General features: G+C 37.0%; 1 protein-coding gene across 1 annotated transcript; it reads left to right on the top strand.

Annotated features, from left to right (window-relative positions):
• Positions 1-7899: 7899 nt before the first annotated feature.
• Positions 7900-23226, top strand: Smp_049990 (casp, putative; the record flags this gene model as incomplete). Its single annotated transcript, XM_018791148.1, has 14 exons — positions 7900-7995; positions 8030-8140; positions 8174-8300; positions 8335-8472; positions 8502-8702; positions 9217-9283; positions 9326-9374; positions 10401-10541; positions 11333-11684; positions 13532-13732; positions 17125-17198; positions 19145-19489; positions 19861-20006; positions 23169-23226. The coding sequence occupies 14 exons, from the start codon at positions 7900-7902 to the stop codon at positions 23218-23220; spliced, it is 2100 nt and encodes a 699-aa protein (XP_018645664.1). The 3' UTR covers positions 23221-23226.
• Positions 23227-23749: the final 523 nt, after the last annotated feature.

Here is a 23749-nt window from a genome sequence, read left to right as displayed (position 1 = left end):
TCTTCAATTGTTGGTGGGCCAACATCGATTGGGAGGTCTGTGGGTGCAGCTTCGATGTTGGGTGGGTTGAGTGGAGCTGGTCGATTCAAGAGTTCTGTGAAATGTTCTACCGACCTGTTTCATTGTTCTTCAATGTTGGTGATTACTTTGCCTACCTTGCTTTTCACTGGTCTTTCTGGCCTACGGTAATTTCCAGCAAGTTTCTTTGTTGTACCATACAGTTGTCTCATGTTTCCTTCTCTTGCAGCCTTTTCCGCCGTCATAGCTAAATCTTCCACTTATTTACGTTTGTCGGTTCTGATGCTCCTCTTCACTTGCTTGTTTGCTTCCGCGTATTCGGCTTGTGCCTTGGCTTTTCTGCTTTTGTTCGGCTTGTATTGATCGTTGCCTTCTTGTTCCTCTTTTCTTGAACCTTACCCAGTGTATGTACAGTGTTCTATTCATTGTGGTGGTGATTTTTGTCCCTCAGAATCTCCGGATATGTTGAAGTGATTGTCTCTTTGATTCCTTTCCAGTTGCTCACCATAGTAGTTCCCTCTCCATTGAGTAGCTCATGAAAGGCCTGTAACTTATTGTTGAGGACTATCTTGAATTTGTTGAGTTTGTCAGTATCCCGAAGGAAAGCCGTATTAAACTCGTGATGTTGTCCGCGCCGTTATCAAATGCTTCTTGAGTTTTAATTTCATCTTGGTGACCAGCAAATGATTATCTGATGTAATATCAGCTCCTCTCCTGAACTTTTTAATAGTAATAATAATAATAATATATTTCTGCAATAGCAGGTGCACGCCATTTTTACAGGCATGATCTACAATTTACAACATATGCTGGTTCACAGTATGCATCCCAAGCAAGGTTACTTAGTAATTATAATCTGTAAAAGTTGATAGCAGTTCATTCGTTCAGATATAATGTGTTTTCATAAGAATGGTTTCCAAAGGGGCATGGCGTCCACGTTACATACCAGATCCGATCTCGACAAAAAGTGTATTAGGGTTTCGGTCGTGCTAAGTATTTATGTAATGCAGCTTTTTAAGTTTATAGTTGTTATAAAGTAGGCTTGTGGAGCGCCTGGTTCGAACTATGACCTTGGGAAGGCGCGTTCGTCGAGCTTGTTCCAGATGTCAGAAGTTATATAGCTTCACCCTCAGAACAAGATTCTGAAGAGAAGAAAAAAAAGAAAAAGAAACCGAGGAGCAGCAAGGCATTTGGATATGAACGATAACCAATGCTTAACATTTATTAGTGGAACAGATGGAGGTATGATAAATTATTAGATTAAATTGATACTATCTCATGTTGCAAGAGTGAACTGTGATTAGGGGCTCCAGAGGAGAGAATGCAGTAATAACGAACAATGAGTTGTGATATTTATCAAGGTGGAGTAGGTTCCAATGAAGGAGGGAAGTTAAGGTTGGAATGAGGAAGAACAAAGAGTGCATATAGAGAGTAGAGTGTTAAGTAAAATAACAACCATATCATTTACAGTCTGTTTTTTTCATCATCCGATGCCTGCCACACAGTTTTCATGTAAAAGTCCGAGTTAGCATGTTAAAGGTTGTCTTAGTAGAATAGTTAATCCAGCACAAAAATTAGAAACAGGAGTCTGAATGGTGAGTGTAGGAGGACAATCTCAATATCACAGATTGATTGACTTGTTCTCATCCATAAAGAGCCTGATACAAACAAAATGTTCTGCCCCACAAACACGGGTGGATTGAAATCATCGCCCTCACCATCAGTGATTGCTGGTCAGTAACTCCACCCTCCCTCCTTTTGTGATGTTAGGCTCATTTACGCTTATTTTTTGGATACATATCATACCTCACACAATGCTCTGTGTTTCACATCCTGTTGGAAAACACTATTTCTATAAGTACCACGTTACAAGCTTATCAGACAGTTACAAATTATGGACTATGGGTAAGGCTTCGATGCAATGTTTTTATTGACTATATAGTAAAGTGTAGGTTACGAATCAGAGTATAGGCATTAGGAAGGGTATAGTGTAAGATATTTGTTTACCATAGTAGGCGGAAAAGTGGAGATTTATATTAGTTACAGATAAGGTAAGATAACGAGTGGTGAAATAATAGTAATGGCAAGGCAACATAGTGTACAGATGAGTAAAAAGCTGATAAATAGACAAGAAGTAACTCATACTAAATTCGCGCTGAGGTTATTTTGTTCTATGCTAACCGGTTGATGGGTGACAGGTTTTGTGGTTGTACGACCACTGGCAGTAGGTAGTCGACTGTGCGTTTCTTCTGACGTTTTAGGGTATTTATAAGCGTCGTTTAGCGACCGAGTATTGATAGGTCCAGTGAGTTGCCTGTCTACTTCAATTGAAAAGAATTAGTGAGGGGAAAGTATCTAATACAACTACAAGGCAGGGAAATAAGACGATTCAGTCTATATATGTAGAGAGCCTATGATGTCTGTGTGGGACGTGGATGTGTTCGTTTGCACCAGATCTATGCAGGTGAGGGCTTGATCAATGAGTCTTGCAAACGTATGTAATTTGTCTGCCATGCGTATTTCAGAAGGCAGAGTGTTCCATATCAATGCGTACTTGAAAAGGAAGAAGTTTTCACGTGTTTTTGATCTGTGTTTTTCAATTTTGACAGTGGATACTTTGTCTCGAAGGTTGTATCCATGTGAGTCTTGGTAGAGAGCTATGCAGATATGGTGGTTTGTAGTGTGGTCCTGTGAAGTCCATGTGGTTGTGTAAATGAGTTCGTGTGAGAACATAGTACCGCCTATGACCAGTTTATTGAAGGCATATAGGTTCTCAAATCTGTCACCATTTTCGTTCCTTTCTCCCAGTCCATGTCGTCCCATGACGTCTTCGTATGCAGTGTTGTTCATTCCAACATTTGCAGTTAAATCCCCCACCAGAATGATCAGGTCCTTTGTTGGGCACTTCTCGACGATTGACTGCAGCCTACTGTAGAATTGATCTTTAACGTCTTCGTTGCAGTCGTTGGTAGGTGCACAGCATTGGATGACTTTCATTAAAATGCCCTCTTTCTTCGTTTTGAAGGAGGCTTTGATGATCCTTGGTCCATGGAATTCCCATCCTATAAGTACATTTTGTGCTTTTATGGATAGCATCGGTACAACTCTCTGTATGCGTGGAGCATACCGTAGTATATCAGTAACTCTCCTGAAGCTAATCTTTGTTGTCCAACCTGCGTCCAATGTGTCTCACTGATTCCAAGCATCCCCAGGTTATCTTTTCACCGCTGCTGCGACTTGGATGACTCTCTCTGTCTCCAACATTGTACGGACATTCCATGTACTTAGATAAATGGCTGTTCTGGTTGTCAGAAAGAGCATCGGCATCATGACTTCCGAAGAATTTCGGCCTTCATCATGAGGCTTCATAATTCTTCTTTCAATTCCCAGGGCAAAGTTAAAATGGTTTGAATTGTTTTTCCCGGTTAGCGTTTTTTAGAGAGTTAGTTTTCCATGTGATTGGGTCGCTAGCCCCATGCCCAACCCTCCTCCATTGGGTGTGCTTGGGACCGACAATAGCACCCGGAGGGGCTACAGGCGGAGTTTCCACTAAACATAAAGATGTGAAATTACTATTCCGTAAAGGTGATGCTCTTGATGTTATTTTAACTAAAGTTGAACAACTTAAGGTGGAAACAGTAGTTTTGATAGGTAAGAAACAGTCAAAACTATAAGTTTGAATTAATGAAGAAAAATACCACTGCCCTTTTATGTAGGGCTTGTGAAGAAACTACCACTTTCACTAGGCTTAATGCAGATGAAAGGCTGGGTTGCCCACACTTTACGATGCAGTTGGTTTCAATACCTGAAAGTGTGGAGTGGGAATAAATTTATCAATGGGCGGTGGTACTGTTCTTCATCGAGTAAGTCTTTTAGTATTGCTTGTGTCCTAAGATGTAAAGGATTCTTTTAAATTTATTCAAGTTGCATTTTCAGTTACAGTAACATTGGAGCCCCAGCCTTTTTTAATTAGTATCTATCGCATTAAGAGGTTTATAAATAACTTTTGTAGAAGACTGTTTTTCGCTTGTTTTATCCCCACTCCTGGAGAAATTTTTTGTGTTGTTCCCTCTGCAAGCCCACTTGACAATTTTAATAGCGTCAATAAAACATTTTTGTAGTGAACTCACATACTTCTCCCCAGTTGGGAATAGAATGTAATTTGACCGTTGCAACAAGTGGTATCACAGTTTGTGCAACGGACTCACAACGGCTCTACATAAAAAGTGTTACAAGTCACTTTCACATTGGCTGTGAAAATCATGTTGCTCTACAAAGTCTCTGCTGACTCTTGGAGCGAACATAGCCTGAAAGATGCCCTCAGACAAACAGCAAGCAACTGATCAGCAGCTTTCAGTTTCCTAGTAGGTGGCGAGCGTTATCATGAGTCCAGCTTTAGATTTGAATGAAACCATCAAGGTAGACCCCCCATAACGTAGCGGACAACAAACATACAGATGTAGACATGGCTACATGAAACAATAAAAAGCGCGCTGAGAAGAAGCAGGTTATAAGGAGCTCCAAGATATGTGAGTCAAAGTTTTCAGGTCCGGATGCATAACAATGCAAAACAGACTATGGAGGAACAAAGCCTAAGGGGTTTAAACTGATTGAGTAAGGGACAAAATGGGGGCTATGATTGACTTACAGGGACACCCAGAAAACTAAGTAAACGGAGTGAAACATGCACTTCTGATGCCAAATCGGACTACGGGGATGAGAAGGGTATAGGAAACAAAACCTCATGACTTGTTGAAACGGATATCGCTCAAGGGTCAGTCATTTTGCATAAGAGAGTCTTCCAAAAAGGAACCAAAGGGTAGATTTGAAAGCGACTCAAGTTCTAATAGATATTTTATAATCAAGCTACTTTCGAAAACAGCAACGGCAGTTCTCGTTCATAAGCTTTATGGAATAGGATAGGAAGTAGATTCCGAAAGTACTCAAGAGAACCACTTAGCAGTTACTTTTGCTTCCGTTGAAGAAAGCGAATTCAGGCAGACTAACTAGATGTGGAATATATGTCGGTGCGGGTCTCAGCCTGGTTGGCCGTAACAAGAGATAGTCAGCAGAGGTAAAAATAGATGAGCGCTGCAAGAACGGTTAAAAATACCTTATACTTAAGAGTTTTCGCATTGTAAAATTTTGGAGAATACGATCATCAAACCTCTCTGGGTGGTACGGGAAAGTTCCTCACATGATTAAAGGTACACTCCACGAATGCTCGCAACCACCAAATAAAATGGTGGAGCTCAGGAACGTAGTGGGCAAAGAAACTTTTGATGCCATTGCCTCCTCTGCGACATGTTTAACGTCAGAAGTGAATGATAGTAAAATTCCATCGCTTGTTTTTTAATTTGTTCGTCTGCCAGACTTGACCGTATGAGTGGTGGGCTTGTCTTGTACGCAAAAAGTATCTTAACCCTACGTTGTGTCGAGAATGAGACACACGACTCAGGGACATATGAACTGGTGTACTGCCGGCTGAAATATAAAGGGCAACACAATAAATTAGTTGTAGTGTACCGCAGTCCAGAATGCATAGCGTATATTTCCATCCTAAATAAATACAAACCTTTGTCACCAGGTGTAAGATGGTAGGTGATTTTCATACACCCTCTGTAAGTCTGGGAAACTTTGAAGTAGGGTCGTCAACAACATCTGATTACAAATTGTTAGAAACATCAGTCCCCTCAGCTTTATATCTACACATTAGAGATCCCACCAGATATGAAATATAATATTCGTCTCGTTCAAACTTAATCTCCACTCACGGTGATGTCAGTCAAATAACTTTCTTCCCACGTTGATAGAAAAGTGATCATGTGCTCATCTTATTAAAGTTCATAGCTGAGATACCCCATCAGATAGTTGCTTTAGCCCCTCCTAACCTGTTGAAGGCAAACATAAAGGCGATCAACTTTTCAGTGTCGCCTGAAAACTGGATAATTAAATCAGGGGGATCAGTAGAAGAAGCATGGACTCATCTCCGCCAGTTATACACTTAAGTAACTCAACTATTTACACCCTGAACAGTCCCGAAGAGAAGAAGCGCAGTCATCCTCACATAAACGGGGATACTCGACGTTTCCTAAGAAAAAAAAGAAATGTCGGAAAACTGCCATCGGCATTGGCACAGCAAGTATGATCGAACGCTACAGAACCGTACGAAATAAGTGCATAACTACAGTCACGGAAGCTCAAAGAAAATATGAAAAGCAGTTGTCTCAAGCCCTAGTCAAGCAGTCTCAGAGACTGTCCTCGTATAATAATTACAAAACAAGGACGCAGCATGGGATTATTAACATACTCAAGGAAGAGAGTGGATTTCAAATCATAGAGGGTAATTAGAACAAAACAGAGTCTATGGCAAACTATTTCGGGACAATTTGCACCAAGGAGCCTCTCTTAGACCTAAATGCAGAGTCAAAAAGTCGTCTGTTCACTGTGAACATTGATCGACACTGTATAATTAATGCTCTTGGCACGTTAGACACGGAAAAATCAACTGGCCCGGACTAACTACATCTTAAAATCTTGAGACAATCTGCATTGTATTGCTGCTCTATTAACAACGGTATACAAAACGTAAGTTGGCCAAGGTGAGTTACCTACAGACTGGAAGGATAAGGTGCCGAATAATACTCTTTTTGATGTTAGAAAGTCTATGGATTGTAGGACCTATCCGAAGGTGGATCAAGGATCTCTTGGTAGGTCGTAGACAGAAAGTCAGAATAAATTCCAAATGCTCTCTCTGGAAATCAGTAATTGTTGGAGTACCACAGGGCTCTCTCATAAGTCCTTTACATTTTATTCTGTATGTGAACGAACCCCCAAGTATAGTAGAGTCCTCGGTGTTAATACACGCTGATCATGTCAAAATGTGACAAGAAATAACGAGAGACGCTGATACATGTGCACTTCAGGCGGATTTCAACGTTCTGATTAGCCGGTCTGAAAAATGGATGGCACCTATCAACACGGTCAAGTGTGTCTTCATGCAAACTGGAGATGGGATCTCTAATAGATACAGTGTAAGGGAAGAGTCAGTGCACATAGTCCGGTCTCACAAGAATTTCGGAGTGACAGTGAGCCATGATTATAAGACCATGGCCCACTGCCACGGGGTCGCAATTAAGATGTTCAGAACTCCACGAGCTTTAATTCGGACGTTTATCAAGTTCGATACTAGTATGTTCACCATGGTATATACAACACTAGTGAGAACTCAACTTGAAAACTGAGTTCAGTCTGCAGGCCCCTGTATAAAAGGTGACTCAGATATCCTGTAAAAAATACAGAGGGCAGCTACCAGTGCGATTCCAGAACGCTGAGATTCACCATACAAAGATCGGCTTGAAAAGATGAACCTGTAGACACAGTCCTACCGCAGATTAGGAGGTGGCCTGTTTATGCTGTATAGAATACTAAGAAATTATTTTAGACCTGACATGTCCTTTATTTTTCTTTCCTTTAGATCGAGACAATCCATAGAACATAGAGGGTGAGTAGAAAATCGATGAATGAACAAAATACTCGCGACGTACAGGTTTTCACACCGATTCATAAATTCTTGGAACTTGTTACCCTAAGCGGTGGTGTCCTAACCTCCAATTGACTCTTTCAAGAGAAGACTATACACTCTCGGAAGCCTACTAGAAAAGGACTTACATGGGCCATGGGCCTTTTGTTTTTTTACACAAATCTGAAAAAATATTTTTTCTCATCGAGTAGTAAGTGACTGAAAAACCTTACAAGAACAAGTGGTATCAACCACATCGGTGAAATTTTTTAAAAAACTTAAACTACTTTGTAAAACAAGCTGCGAGGATTAAGACGGGTCCACTGACCTATTATCCCTATTATTGAAGAGAGAATTTGATGACCGAACTTTCTGACTTGTGCGTTACGGTTATGGAAACTGTCGTAGCCTCAGTTTATAATTCCTGGCGCGATGTTGCATTTGGTGACTTACAAGTACTTCGCGACATTTGTATTAATTAGACTTTAGAAAACTTTGGAATCAGTAGCATGTGAGCTGACTTCTAATCATGAGAAAAACGATATTTCACGGACTAATTTAGTAAACCAGACTAAAGAGTTTCGAAAATCTGCTTCCGAGGTAAGAAAAATATCATGCTGACTTCAGGTTTAGGATGTACGTAAATATTGTTCAACAGTTATCAAGTGTTATCAATCGGAATTTGATGCACTTCAAAAGAGGTGTAGATATGCCGAAGAAGCTTATCTTTCAATGTACAAACAACTTATTGAGCTTCCAGGTTCGAAACTTCACTTAAATAATATGCCTTATAGATCCCTCGTTCGCACTTGGCGAACTTCATTCCTTACAAAAACGAGCTGACAAAGCTGTAGAATTTGAGTTCGAATCACGGAAATTCAAGGAAAGCTGTGACGAATTAAAAACGAAAGTTCAGGAGCTCAAAAATTACGGTATTTCCCAAATTAAGAGCTTATTTTAGAACGCGAAAATAAACGCCTGAAGAAACGTCTTGACGAGTTGACGGTTTCTTTGGAAACTCAAATTCAGCTGAACAGTTCGAAGATAGTGGACGAATATCAAAGGAAGTTGGAGTCCAAAGAGCAAGAGTTTGCCATCTTTAAAGCTGAGGCAGAGGAGAAGCTTGGTAGCTTTGAATCTAAAAATATAGCCATTTCCAAAGGTATGTTGATGTTGACATTGGATATTATCGATCTAATTAGCTTGATACTTGTGACATAACTCAGTTTGAACGCAGTTATCACAAAGCTGCTATTGTGCACGCTTTACCCCATACTTTATCATCCGTAATTTTGCAAGTCGCATCAATAATTTGGACAGACAGAATTACATTAACTGTGTAGGCAGTCTTTACTTGACTTCTGTTAGTCGTTTCAAAGCTTATGGTGAATAGTAATCGGTATGGGTAGCCTCCTATGATACTCCTACGCTATGCCCACCTTCCTCATTTTTAGCTAGGTTTGTCAAAGATATAATCTATAAAGTTACATTTCAGTATATGCATATTCCACTCGCTTAAAAATAACTGTGCAACTGTACAGTACTTAAATTGCATTCACTAGCCGCTAAGCGATTAGTAGAAACAATTTCTCATAGACTCAAACACTGTCCACAAATTATGATGAGCTATTTCGGCACAAATCTCGCTTGTTAAAATATTATTCTTTAAATTTTAGCACTGGAAATGGCACAATCTGAATTATTTAGGCTTAAAACAGAAGTGAACGCTACTGAAACTGGCAGGTTAATTTAATACTTTATGTTCAAACACTAATTTTTTTATAGGTCTTCCGAACTTGAGTTACTCATGGATGATCTTGAAAAATCGAATGCAGTAAGTAGTAGTCCTTATCTTGTATTCAAATTATCTTTTATTAACATTCATATTAGTTTCCAGTGTAAATTTTCGATATTACGAAACAACTATCTCGTAGTAAATAGCTTCGCTTCCAAATAATCTTATTTGTAAGTTTTGGCATTTTTAGTTGTGAAGCTAGCGTAGCGAATCATGGGAAACTTTTAGGCGCAATCAACCACAGTTTACTTTTTACCAGTAATTCCAGTCATCGATCGATTTCTTTTTGTGGCAAATAATCTAGATTTATGCTCATATAAGATTCAAGAACTGCTCCTGTTTCACTGAAATCATTTTTACGTATTCCGCTATGCGTCTTTTTTATGTATTCCTGGTTAGGTATTTTAGTATAGGCAATGCAAATAAATATTTTCATTATTCCGCAAACATAACCTCAGGAAGGATTTACCTAATGAATGTAAAAAAAGGCTCGTACAGAAATTTTTCGCTAGGTGAAGGTCCTAGTAATTTGAAAATTTGTTGGAATTATATGAGATAAGTATTTTTGTTCTCATATGCTTCCGCCACTAGATGTAACTAAAATTATGGTTAATACAGTGAATTGCATCAATTTACTACCTAAGTCTTTCAAAAGAACTTGAATTTCTTTTGTTTGTGACTACCTATCATTATCATCACACCCTTTTAGATTTTCTTCGTCTACCAATTATCAGTTATAAAAGAATGTATGCACTGTGTATAATGAATTGTTTGATATACTGATCTCACTTTTCCTAGTCTGGTGGCTGATTGTCAACCTAGTAATTCCGACAATTTATGCACTAAAATGTATAGACTCTGATACCTCTTCATTTTTATTGAAATGATTTTAAATTATATTAATGTTTTGTATATGGTGTAGAATTTGTAAGTATGTATGTAATTCGATCTTATCCAGTAGTCCAAAAATTTAAATGTTCCGGAAGTTTGAGTGTTTACTGAGTTATATTTTGTTTAGAATTTAGTAATCAATATTCTGGATTTTTCATTTTCGCAACCCTTCAGAAACTTGCTTCTGCTGAAGCAGAGTTGGCTAAATTACGTGAGGATCATGCAGATATTCCAAAGTTACCCATCGCAGATATTAGCCGACTTCAATGTCGCATTGAAGAGCTTGAATTTGAACTGTCCAGTTGTTCTCAGCAAGTAAGTCCAACAAGGTTTGTTTTCAGATTTAAGAATATTAGATATCAATATATTAATATATATATATATATATGGGGTGTATTATTTTTAAGGTCAACATTTTCTAAACTCGCCAATTATGAGAAGACAGCATCGTTGTAAATGTTAGCTGTCTGAGGAAAACACGTCACTTCCGCCACACTTCAGTACAACCAGCAGTGTGACTTCGAATTAAAAACCCAAGTCTCTGCATATAGTTTAACTATTGTCTAACCGACCTGCTCTGAATGATAGTACATACAGAAATGAGTGTTCAATTCAATATCGCTCGACTGTTTTATCGTGATAATCAATTCTGACCATCACGTCATGGTCGAGGTAGTTGTACTAGAATTCTGTGTAAATATTTTTACATAGCGAACATTCAAGTTAAGTAAGAATACTGTCAATGATTAAATCAGTACCAATGCTTTCTATGTGACATGATAACTTATCGTTTAAAATATGAGTTTCTAGGAGTTTAGGGCGGCATGAACGAGGGAATTAGATTCTTTCATAACAAAGGCCGGTTAGTATACACTGATTCATGTCTTAGTAATTTATTGACTTAAATCTAGTGTTTTCACTTTTAAACACACAGCTCTCGTTTCAAATGACTTCTCTTACTGTCCCAACAACTACACTTTTACTTTTCCTTAATTATTTGAAAGGATTTCGGAAATCCTTTTCTACTTTTGAGCTTTTTGGGTAAACGCCGTTTGGTGTATTAGAATGGTTGTCAACATTAATTTTTTTTTCATTTCCGGTTCTAGAAGTCGTCATTACTCGACCAGTTGGAATCACTCAAATCTTCAAAGTCATCCAACGAAAAGAACCTAGAAAATTGTATTCAAGAGCTGCAAACAACAATTTGTCAGACTAAAGCTTCTCTAGAAGCAGCTAATATTAAACTTGACAGTCAATCTGATTATGAAGAAATAAAACGCGAACTATCTCTTTTACGCTCAATTGAATTTCCTGAAAATGTCCAGCTAAATGGATCGGATAATTTTATTCAAGATGAAATATCCAATCGTGCTCCATTGGAAGTACTTCTTTTAAAAAAGAATAAATCATTGGAGAATCAGTTGGCAGAAGTAAACATTTTACGTGAAAAGTTACAAAGTAGGTATTTTAAAAGAGTTAGATTTAATTTTGTAGCATTTATTTCATGAGTTAATCTATGTAAATCATGTACAAACTATAGATTTGCACTTTCAGCCTTAAAACACTTCATATGTATGAAAGTACCACTGCTACTACTACTGAACTGTTCAGATCGAAACAAGACGGTTGTACAACTTTTGCTCAATGGTTAAGATTCGTTAAATTCAAACTTTAAGCCACCCTTTTACGATACGTATTTCGTATTTCATTTTAGTACAGTGTATTAATATAAGCAGGTCTCAATGATCCTTGGAATCCAATTCCATAATGCTTACATTTCTTTGAAAGTTATCTGGAATTCCTCCACAAATAATCTATATTCTATACTTCATAAATTTAGCTGGACTTCTCTTCGGAATTCCAACTTACCTGACAAATGACTTCTATTGAGATTTTATCCTTTGATTGGAATTTTTAATATTTCGGCAGATCGTCCTGATAAAATGCGATTAAAATTGTGGCGGACTAGAATCGCAAATACTTAATAAATAGAAACGCTATGCAAAAAGAGTGTGTAAAATAAGTTACTGAGGTACGAAAACTATAGGCATGTATATAAGTTATACTAGAGTTATTTCTAAGTTGCTAATAGTTGTATGGTCAACTGTTCCTAAAATAAGTTCACAATTATAGTAAATAATCGGTTACTCCAAAAAGCATGGTATAATCCAAGATAATGCTGCATAGTTGGTCAAGTAATGTCGAAAGTTACAATCCATAAAAATATACTACATGTATATAAGAGACTTGTTAATGAGGCCGAAAAATGAGTAAGAATGAGAAGTGATGTATGAAGCGGTTTAATTTTTTGTTTGGTGATCAGTGTAACACCTAAATAGTGTCCAAGGAAATCCAAGGTCGATTTAAACAACAATCTACTGTTCAAAACAATGTACAGGAGACATTGAATCTAGGCTTCGTGTTAGTTGGGACTCGCCATTATGGTGTACTTGCAATCTGGGAGCATTTGATGCCTCAGTGAGATTCGAACCCGCGTCATCCAACTTCACAGTCCCAGGTGTCATCACTTAGCGATTTTTATTGTGAATAATTTCCTACAGCATTAAAATATAGTCGATTGCAAAGTTTTAGAGTAACGAGTGTCAAGTAGTACCAAAATAAAGTCTAGGAATTCCTGCCGACTACATCAAACCACTCAATATCATTTTCTAGCTTTGTACCATAAAGCAACGATGTTCATTGGCCAAGACTTAATAATGTGATTATTGTTACCGGTGTAACTTAGCTGTGAGATTAGGTACGAGCCTTTGGTGGTTGCCAATTATGGAATGGTTGGGATTTGTCTAACCCTAAGGCAAACGAATGGGAAACCGAATAGACTGTACGTCTGTCACACAACAACGCTTCAATGTCAATATCCACACTCTAATAGAGCTGTGGAAGACGTAGCTTTCAACATAACTTTATGTTCAGAGCAGAAGTCAGAAATTGAAATAGGAAAATTCCGACATACATTGGCTTTGGGGGCACATAAAGATGTCAAATTAAATCGATAATTGCAAAGATCATTACGGAAATATGAATTAGGAAAACGTCATCAAGTTTATTTTTTAAAGAAATACCTATTATGCGCTAACAAACACTAGATAGCTTAATCTCTGTCTAGTAGCCACTGTTTAAACTTGAACTGCTCATTTAACTTTCTTAATTAAAACTTATGCTGTTACCGTATATTGATATATGTTTCTGTTTGATTTTTCTCTCAGGGATTTCCCTTTATTTTTCCTGATTATCGTTAAGGTTACTTTTCACAAATATTTGTTTTTGTTGTTTTTTGGCAACAGTTGAACTTACTCAAGTCCAATCAAATGAAGTTGAAGCCAATCAACGAATCAAAGAACAAACAGAATTGATAAAGTTATTAGAATCTGATCTTTATCGTTTGCAGACAAATTTGGATGAATCATTAAAATTGAATGATTCAAGGAACCGATTAGAAGGTCACCTTCTTGCAGAAGTTATCGGTGACCAAAAACCAAGTCAATGTAAATATCAATAGTTAATAATATTATCGCTAGAAAATTTTATGTTATTTTATTTGTATTGTAAAGATCCTTTTTCCCTATTTATTTGTACTATTTATAATAACAACTTTTGGATAGTTAGATTGTAAATGTCATGATAATGAGTTTATTGTTTCCCACCTACTTATTACTAATCGGTTGGTGACTTAGTAGATCTTTAACGAGTGATGTGGTTGAGATGTTTGGCCAATCGTTCTGTACTTTAAAACCTGATATTTACTGGTTTAAGAGTCTGTCGAAGAAATTCGATGACCGTCAAACTAAGATGTGGCATTAATTCATGAATTCATTGATTATGGGTGTGAGTCATGTTGGCGGGTGCAGATTACATGATTTGAGTCCTTTCGATTATCGTAACTAATGGTCGGAGACGTTGTGGGACGTTAATCAGGATTGGTTCCAATGGGATAAATGCATTCACTCTTCGTTTTCCTTTAGATCCTAAGTTTTAAATATATTTTATACTTTTCTGTTTCACGGATTCATTCTTTCTCGAATCATATTGTCTATTACAAGTGTTTTATACTACTACTGAGTTCGTGAATACTCTTAGGGCTCTGAAATTTGTTGATGATCTCACTTTGTTTCGCTGAAATGATGTAACACATAAATTTTATTTATTTTTATTTAAACACATAAATATTGGTACAAGGAAGCACCAGATACATATGCGCCGCACAAATCTCATTCGATTTGTAATGTAACAGCTTGCACTAATGCATATATATGACAGGTTCTCTGTTGCAGATAACTGGCTGACGTATTGCGAATCGCATACATACTATGTAAAAGACTATCAGTCTTTTTAAGCATTTAGGTTAAATAGTTATTCTCTCTTTAAGATACCAGTCAGTCAGTCAGCTACAACGTAGGACCAGGCACATATATGCATCGGTCCAAGTTGCCATACCTCGTTAGCACAACAAGATGAACACCGGATTCATAGAAATAGTTAATTTAGTGGTGGTAGTATATAAAAGATAGGTTGTATATGAGGATATAGTACAGGAAGGAGGACAGATATGAATCAACTTTAATCTCAAGGTTTAAGGGAAGATAAAGAGTGTATACACCTACGCCATTGTGATCGATCCTGAGCCATGTTACACAGAGTCTCCAACCATTGGTTACGATAGTCGCGCGGACCCTAACCAAGTAGTCTACATCTGCCAACATGGCTCAGACTAGAAGTTAGTGACTTATCACGATAATACAGTCGAGCGATATTGAATTGAACACTCGTTTCTGTAGGTACTATCATTCAGAGCAGGTCGGTTAGACAATAGTTAAACTTTATGCAGAAACTTGGGTTTTGAATTCGAAGTCACACTGCTGGTTGTACTGAAGTGTGGCGGAAGTGACGTGTTTTCCTCAGACAGCTAACACTTACAACGATGCTGCCTTCCCATAACTGGAGAGTTTATAAAATGTTGACCATAAGAATAATACACTCCACCTTAACCCATGGATTTCTGTTGCTGGTAGTAAGGCCTTTAAAGTATGGAGCTAATATATCAAGAACTACTGACAAAAAGATCATATGCAATTGAGTTTAAACAGTTGTTTCTTGAGCACTGTTTTAGCGTTCACGGGTCACCAAGATCTCTACAAGTTAAGCATTCCAAGAGAACTTCCCAAGTAGTTTCAAAAGTATTGTTCCACGATGTAGGTAACTGTAAAATAACAGCTTCTCACACACTTATAACAGCAGTACTAAACTGATCAATATGTCCACAGAATCTAATGTGTTCACTGCTTTCTCTTTAATTGTTGATACACCCGGAGATTTTTTATTACAATAATAAACAATTTTTATCGTGTAGTAAAGCTAACTTGGTTACATGATGAGGTTTTATCGACTGCTTTATTTAGTCTTGGAGTGTTTGGTCCTGTAATATCATTATCATTGCCATTGAAATTTCTAAATACTGGCTTATAGCTGATGGTTTGCGCTTTTCATTTATACCATATTATTTAATGGATGGTGATTATGACCTTGTTGACATTTTTTCAACTTTTTAGCTTGTTTCTGGTATAGATTTTTGTGATAGATTTGTTTCCGATCGATCGTCTATTCTACGTAGTGTGGTGATATTTGAAAAGTTTAACCTGCTATCACTTTCTAATGTTTCTGATGTATCTCTCACCGTGTACTGTGAGAAACCCTAGCTTTAATGAGGATACACTGGATGTCACAATCCGCCTTTTCTTCTTCCGTATCCTCTAGTAATTCAAACAATTAATCTTGCGGGGAAGGTTTATTGTTAAGGTCTAAAGAAAATGGTTTAAATGTACAATAATTGAGTATATATATACAGATTTTTTCACCACAATAAAAGTGAGGGATGGTCCCCAGGTGCAACTTGGCTCAAAGAACAAATCCAAACTTACAAAGTAAAAATATAACAAATAAGTAAAAGGATTCTTAGAGATTTATTATCCCAAACACTCCCATAATGTAGTGTATTATTAATGACCTTTATAACATGTGCTTATTGTCTCACATAATCAGTGTTATTAATATTTCTTGATTAATGTGTTGCTCCTTCAATACTGCATTTAATACATTGCTTTCTCGCTCCCAGTTCATTACACCTTGTAGACCATCACATTTAACCATATCATCTATTTGACGGTATATTATATCGTACAACCAAGACTAGATGTCTCTATTGTACATTAGTAGATGTACATTTTCTTTTAGATCACTCATTACACGCTGCTTGATATGGCTCCCAAATGCCCTGGTACCGTCGAGAGTGGGGAGAGTCCGCTCCCCCTCTCGAAGTGCTCTCACATGGCCACGCGTATATAGCCTCTGTCAGGGAAGTCCTACTCACTGCCTTCTCGTGGCATTACTGTTGTTCACGAAAGTGAGAGGACGGAAAGCGAATGTCCGGCGCTCCAACCAGGTTGGTGGACACAGAGAGTCCACCTAAGGGGAGTTGGAAGACCCTCATTCCAAACCAATGGTGCTTATGGGCTCCAGTATCCTGAGGAAACAAATAGCGTATGTACCCATTGTTGGTCACCGGCTACCATGAGATTGCATCTCCTTACGATACTCTACTGCCTTGTGGATCAGACCTTTAGGTCAAAGGCTCTAGGTGTGGCCCCCTAAGTGTCAGGAGTGGGATACTAGACTTAGCCTCCAAATGCCCTGAACTGAATTTAATTTTACATAAAATATAATGTATGCGTAAAATCTGGTCATATATCTTGTCGATAGTAGTGTCTATGGTTTCCTTCGAAGTGTCATTGACGTTTTTTAAACATTGTCATTTATGTAACCCATGTTAATTCGATTTTTTTAATTGTCCTAATTTACTGCAAATATATACGTGCATATGTAGACAATCAATCATTATTGAACATTGTACAAAATCAACGTGATCGATTTCGAACACGAGCTGAAGAATTAGAACAGGTTAGTCAATGAAAAAAGTCGCCTTTTTTCAGGTGATTTACAACGGAAGTTATTCCTTATTACACTATCAGACAACAAACATTACATAAAGTTTCAATGTGTTGCAACGAAGGAGTGTATTTTTCTAGCTACAGTCCTGAAAATGTTGAAAATCGTTAACTAATAATAGTGATCCTAAATGAAATTAATTATTATGATCCAAGAAAAAGTTACATACGGAGCAACCGTTTTCTCTTTATCGAGTATATGTTATCGTATTAATTTCTTTTTTCACTATGCTTTCCTATTTTTCCACCGTTGAGATATGTGATGGTCCAATTTCACACATTTTTGTTCTCGATTGTTGTTAGATGTTTTCTGTTAATATTCTTTCTACTATCATTGAGATTGTTGCTAATTCTACTACGCTAACATTTGTCTTGATAGACAAAGGTGGATGGTGACTAGCAGTGGAATCCAAAACGTCCGTTTTATTCTATTTGGGACTCATCAGCTGGATGCACCTGCATCCCAGAGTTGATGTCCACTCCGGGACTCAAACCCAATACCGTCCGCTTCAAACGCCATCGTGTTATGCACTTAGCTACTGAGTCCTGATAGCCACTAGCTTGTGCAATGGGGTGAAGTTTAAATTCATTTTGTATTGTTTGTTTGAATCTTCCCATTGATATTTAGGACTGCCTCAATATCGAGGCAATCCGCACAGGATGCACATATATCAATAAGAGACTGATCAATTTCTGTTCTAAACATCAATGTGAAGATTCAAACAAACAATACAAAATGAGTTTGTCTTGATAATTTTATCTGGCTGTGTTAATATGGTATAGTAACTTAAATTGATGCATATATTTCCCCAGGTTCTACGTTGTTTGTGACTGAAATAGCATAATGGAAATTCTTTCACGAACTTGAAACCTGTTATTTTCAATTTTACTTACTCGTCAATTGACCTGACTTGCATGATATTTTAACCATAAGAAAACAGAAGAGGAGGGGGATTTATATTTAATAATAAATAACCATGACGGAAATATCTCAGTAAGATTTAATGTGTCGTACAGATACTCTACTGCAATTGTAAACGCGATACTGGCGACCCAGAGTCTATATGAAACCTATAGTCAGAACAAAAAAACTTGGCTTCAAACTTTATCTATTTCGACCATTGTTGCTTGTCTTATCGAAATGAATAGAAATTATGAGGCACACTAATATAATTGGCAGGTTACATGTAACAAAAATAGTCTACAGGCACATCAGACCAGATTGACGTGATGGGCAGTTAAGCAACAATTTGACTGGTTAGTTATGGACATAACTAACAATCTCAGTTGTAAATATTAGACTAGGGTTTTGTTTTTAATTTATATTCTTCCTACTATTTACAACAAAAAACAAAATGAAGATTAAAGACGTTTCTATTAGCACTCATAGCCCCACGAGTCACATAATCTTAACAATCAATGAAATCAACTATTATGTGGCAAATTACAAACTAGCCCGTTTCAACCATTTTTATTTATATAGTTGAGATCATGAGTCAGTTGAAGCTAGACCACCATGGAAAACCTGGAAGCACTGGACGGCCGTTTCGTCCTGTTGTGGGACTCATCAGCAGTGCGCATCCCCTATCCCGCCTCACGAGATTCGAACCCAGGACTTACCAGTCTCGCGCCAGAGCACTAGACCACTGAGCTGGCATCCAAAGTACCATATCATAAGCAAATGGATTTCGAACTACTTTTATTTCAGTTGGGTCAATTACAAAAAGTTCCTCCATACAGATGCTGTTGTAATTGCACGACTTGAAACATAACTATAAGGCCCTATGTTATTCGTGTACTAAACATGCAATTATTTCACTGTTTTGTTAACAGATTGAAATAAAGCATTGAATATCTTCCCTTTATGTAATAGAAATTTTATTTTAATTTTTTTACCAGAATGAAATAAATTTACGCCAACAGTTGGTATCACTTCAACGTGAAGTTGAATCAGTACGTGCTGATAACGTTAAACTGTACGAGAAAATACGTTTCTTACACTCTTATGGTAATCCCGTAATACAAAATCGACAAAATAATTTATCTAATCAGCATCCTTCATCACCGGTGACAACATCATTGTCTCCATCGCCTTTTCAAAATCATGAGTCGAATGATGCGACTATCATTAAATATTCACAAGTTTATGAAGCTCAGTTAAATCCTTTCAATCAATTTAGTCGATATGAGAAACAACGAGTGTATAAAAAGTTACAACCATATGAAAAACTGATGTTACATTTGGTATGTTGGTTTATTTTGTTTGCCTTTCTTTTATAGTTTACATTATGGACCTAGTCTTAGTTTGTAGACAACCACTGAAAAAAAAGAAGTCACTGGATATTAGTTGTGTTATCCTGGTAGAGAGACTGTCTAGCAGTGCTTACTCGTCAAGGATCGAACCCATGACTTTCAGGTCCATGGTAAACATTATTCAGCGATATCCATTTTTCAATGGTGTTTCAAATGAAATCAGTCTGTGATGAATACAACCTACGAATGTATAAATATTTTCTTTAATGTGATGTATATATTTTTTTTAGGCACTTTACTGAACAGTATTTGTTTCACAATGTTGCTGTTATTGCATTTTTCTGTTGTTGTTTTTCTAATAGGGACGTTTTGTTAGTTCCGATCGTAGACTTCGCTTGGGTGTATTTTTATATGCAATATTTTTACATTTATTCATATTTATTGCACTGTATAAAGCAGCTCATTTCCAGCATAGTGCCTTAGAAACTGAAGCCAATTGTCATTCTCGGTAAGTCTTTCTTGATGAATTATCGAACCGTAATGCCATATCCTTTATACTGGTGTTTATCCTGGATGCTCATATTGAGTAACACTTAGGACTGCTGTAAATAAACCTTTAAGCACCAAATGTCTGTTTCAAACAAGTTTAGTATTCAATAATAGTTCATGTACCCCCCAACTCCTGATCTTATAGAAAGATCGGCGAGACTATAATTCATGGACGACCTTTGAACGAATCTTAAATGACCTTGAAAAGTACTAGTCAATCAGAAAACAATTATTATACAGGAGAAATATGTCATACAAAACCAAAGAATTAAAGTGGATACACTTCTTTTGTATGGTCCAAAAACTTGTCAAGGTTAGAAAAAGGTTCAAAAGTTCCAAAATCGCAATGCATAAGGTAAAGGAACTCATCCATAAGGCTCCATAATAATTGGTCTCTGGAACCATGATAAGGTCACAAAAACCCTCTCGGCCTCGACCGCATAGCTTCATTATTGTTTGTGTGTACTCCGGTTGTGTAGGTTTATCATTTTTATTATGGATATGTCCCTACAATACCCTTACCACTGAACAGCCGAAGCTTCAGTAACATCTGCGATTATTGCAGCCAATGTTACTGGTGCTTTTATTATACAGTTTGCGGCAATTATTATAATATGCCTTGGTCTCAACCTGGATCGGGCGATAAAGGTTCCTATCCTAGCAAACGTCTTACTTCAACATATACTACATCGAAGGACAACATCACGGTAGTCTGCACAAGGTCTACAAGTCATTTAATACCCGCAATTACAAATACAGGAACTTCTTAGTAGTCTCATTTGTTGTAGCCGCTTAATTGTCAAGTCTCTAAAATTCTCTATGAACTGATCGTATATAAGCACCAGGTACTGAAATTGGCGCTGTGACCTTGAAATCCCTCAAACGCTTCTGATTGGCTCGTCCATAAATTATAGTCTCGCCGAAAGATCTTCATCAATCAACCATGAACTAGAATGGTAAATGTTTGGTATCAAGCCATTATCATCCATTTTAATTCGAAGGTATTTAAAGTCTGTGAACTTACGTTTAAATTAGAACAACATATATAAGCTACAAATATTATTTTCAATGAGATATTTTATAGGCTCTACTCTAATTATGCATTAATATGTATATTCATATGTGAACAGTTATAAACCAATCAAATAAGTGTTTATTAAGTGAATAATAACGATTAAACAGGATTACATAACTAAATATAGTCAGTAAAAGATAATATTTAATATTAAGATGACAGGCTCGAATCCCTATAACCTCTACTACATGTAGTAGAAGAGGTCGAACCCCATTGGGAAACTGCAAAGATGTACAGATCACTCTGAATGATCAGTTTCTATTTACCATTTGACCATTATTGACCAAGCGTGTTAAATCGGAACTACGTATTTTCTTTGACCGTTCACGAGATGTTCACTCATCCGCTGGTTAAATTACCCAATAGCATACCTTATAAATCCTTCTACAAAATAGAAGCTGAATCAGTAGATACACATTAAAGAGGCAAAATGAAAAGATTAGTCTCTTGACCATTCTCTATGTAAATAAACTGATACATCAATTTGGACGTTGCTAGATTGTAATTCTATTATTATTTCCATAGTGTAATAAGACGAAGATTATCAGAACTATGTGATATATTAGCGCAATATATTTCGAACAATCTGATCATACATATACTTGTTAAGAACATTTATATATAAAAATAAAAGGTCAACTAGACTAGAGATAGAGAGTAATAGGAGACAAGGATAATAAAGAAATAATGTGAAAACAATCTGACACCTAATCACTCTGGATAATAAGCATATATTACCGGAATAGGTTTAAGGTGAGAACTAACTGTTTTTGAATACACAAAGGGGGTTTGAATTTTCGTATGGCTAGGGCTTCAATAAACCTTGGTATACGCCCTTTTACATTTTTGTACAACACCACAAAAGCCGAGTTAAGATCAATCTTATGGCCTGTTTCGATTATATGTTTGTCAATAAAAGATGATAGATGCTTATCCTCTACTCTTATTGGGTCATTTGATCCCATTTGTTTCTGCAACCATTTTGTTACATGCTCACACACACCCTAATTTTGATATCACGATTGCTCCTCCCTATGTATGTGTGACCACACACGTACCAAAATGGTATTTCCAACTATACTACTGATGAGTAAATAGTATATTATTGCAGAATATGTTACCCATATCTCGCATACCATTTAATTATTTTTATCCATTCGGTCATTTTTGTCCCTGTTTATACTAATTATGGACCGTTTTTATGACGGTTTAATCACCTTTAGGTTTTTAGTTAAGACTCATTATTATTTACTGTAGAACTATAGGGGCTTAGAGAAGCTAAGACAGTTTCCTGACTTTCACTGACCTCGGGTTCTTTACCCAATCCAATCTGACAAACCCTCCATATTAAGTAAAACTAAACTGCTAACTCCTCATTCCTGTGGAATTCTTCAGTTCTTAATTTGGTCAAAGAGGTTATAACAAATGCTCGCAGTTTATTGCCCAATTGTTTCCGGTTGTTTCTCATTTATATGAGCTAGTTGAAGTAGAAGAATATCTTTTGTATAATTGTATATATATATATATAAATCAGAAGGGGTTTTGTGGGGATTTCAGTATTTTCATAGTTGAAATCATGAGCCGATTGAAGCTAGCCCATCATGGAAAACCTGGAAGCACTAGACGGCCGTTTCGTCCCATTATGGGACTCCTCAGCAGTGCGCAGTGGAGTTCACCCACGTCTGTTGTGAGATAACAACTCACGGAAGACAATTGGTGAACGGTTGCTCAAACTTCATGGATTGGCTGGAGTTGGACATGAACACCGTCGGATACCAGCTGGCTCAGTGGTCTATCGGTTAAGTGCTCTGTCGCGAGACTGATAGATCCTGGGTTCGAATCTCGCGAGTGCGGGATCGTGGATGCGCACTGCTGAGGAGTCCCACAATAGGACGAAACAGACATACAGTGCTTCCAGGTTTTCCATGGTGGTCTAGCTTCAATTGACTCATGATTTCAACTATGAAAAAATATATGTATATAAGATAAAGATAATTCACGACATTTGACTATTTCATATCTTGTTGTTTTCTATGTTTATTTTAGCTTTGAAAAACATATGCGAGAAGTTCATAATCAAGATGGTGGAAATCTTTAACATTTCCTTTCTATACTTTCTATTTCAATTTTTTTTTTTGTTTATTTTCTATTATCTTCAAGTGTAATACTACACTGTGAGAATATAAAGGCATCATAAATAGTATGGTTATATTCATTATTATTATGTGATACTGGCTTTCTTTTTAAATGAAAAATGTCCACGTGGTTTGTGTGTGTGTGTATATTGGGTTTCTTTTGTTTTTTAAGAAAAAATTAATTTTAGAAAATTTATTTTGCATTAGACATGTATGTACTTTATTGGATAAAACTTTTTGTTCAAAATAAAACTGATTTATACTTGATTTCTTTGAGTATACAAGATTCTTTCTAAGGGAAAAACAAGAAATTTATTTTATTTCAACACATAAGTATTGGTACGAAGGGGCACCAGATACATATGCGCCACACAAATCGAATGAGATTTGTGTAAAGGCTGTGATACTGCCTAGGTGCCCAAATGGAAACAGGTGGTTTTCTTAGGAGGCCACACCCGGGGCCTTCGACCTGAAGGTCTGATCCACAAGGCA

This window comes from Schistosoma mansoni (assembly GCF_000237925.1).
Source record: "Schistosoma mansoni, WGS project CABG00000000 data, chromosome 4 unplaced supercontig 0032, strain Puerto Rico, whole genome shotgun sequence".
Lineage (NCBI taxonomy): Eukaryota > Metazoa > Platyhelminthes > Trematoda > Strigeidida > Schistosomatidae > Schistosoma > Schistosoma mansoni.
The sequence above is the reverse complement of the archived record's forward strand: the minus strand, read 5'-3'. Positions and strand labels throughout refer to the sequence as shown.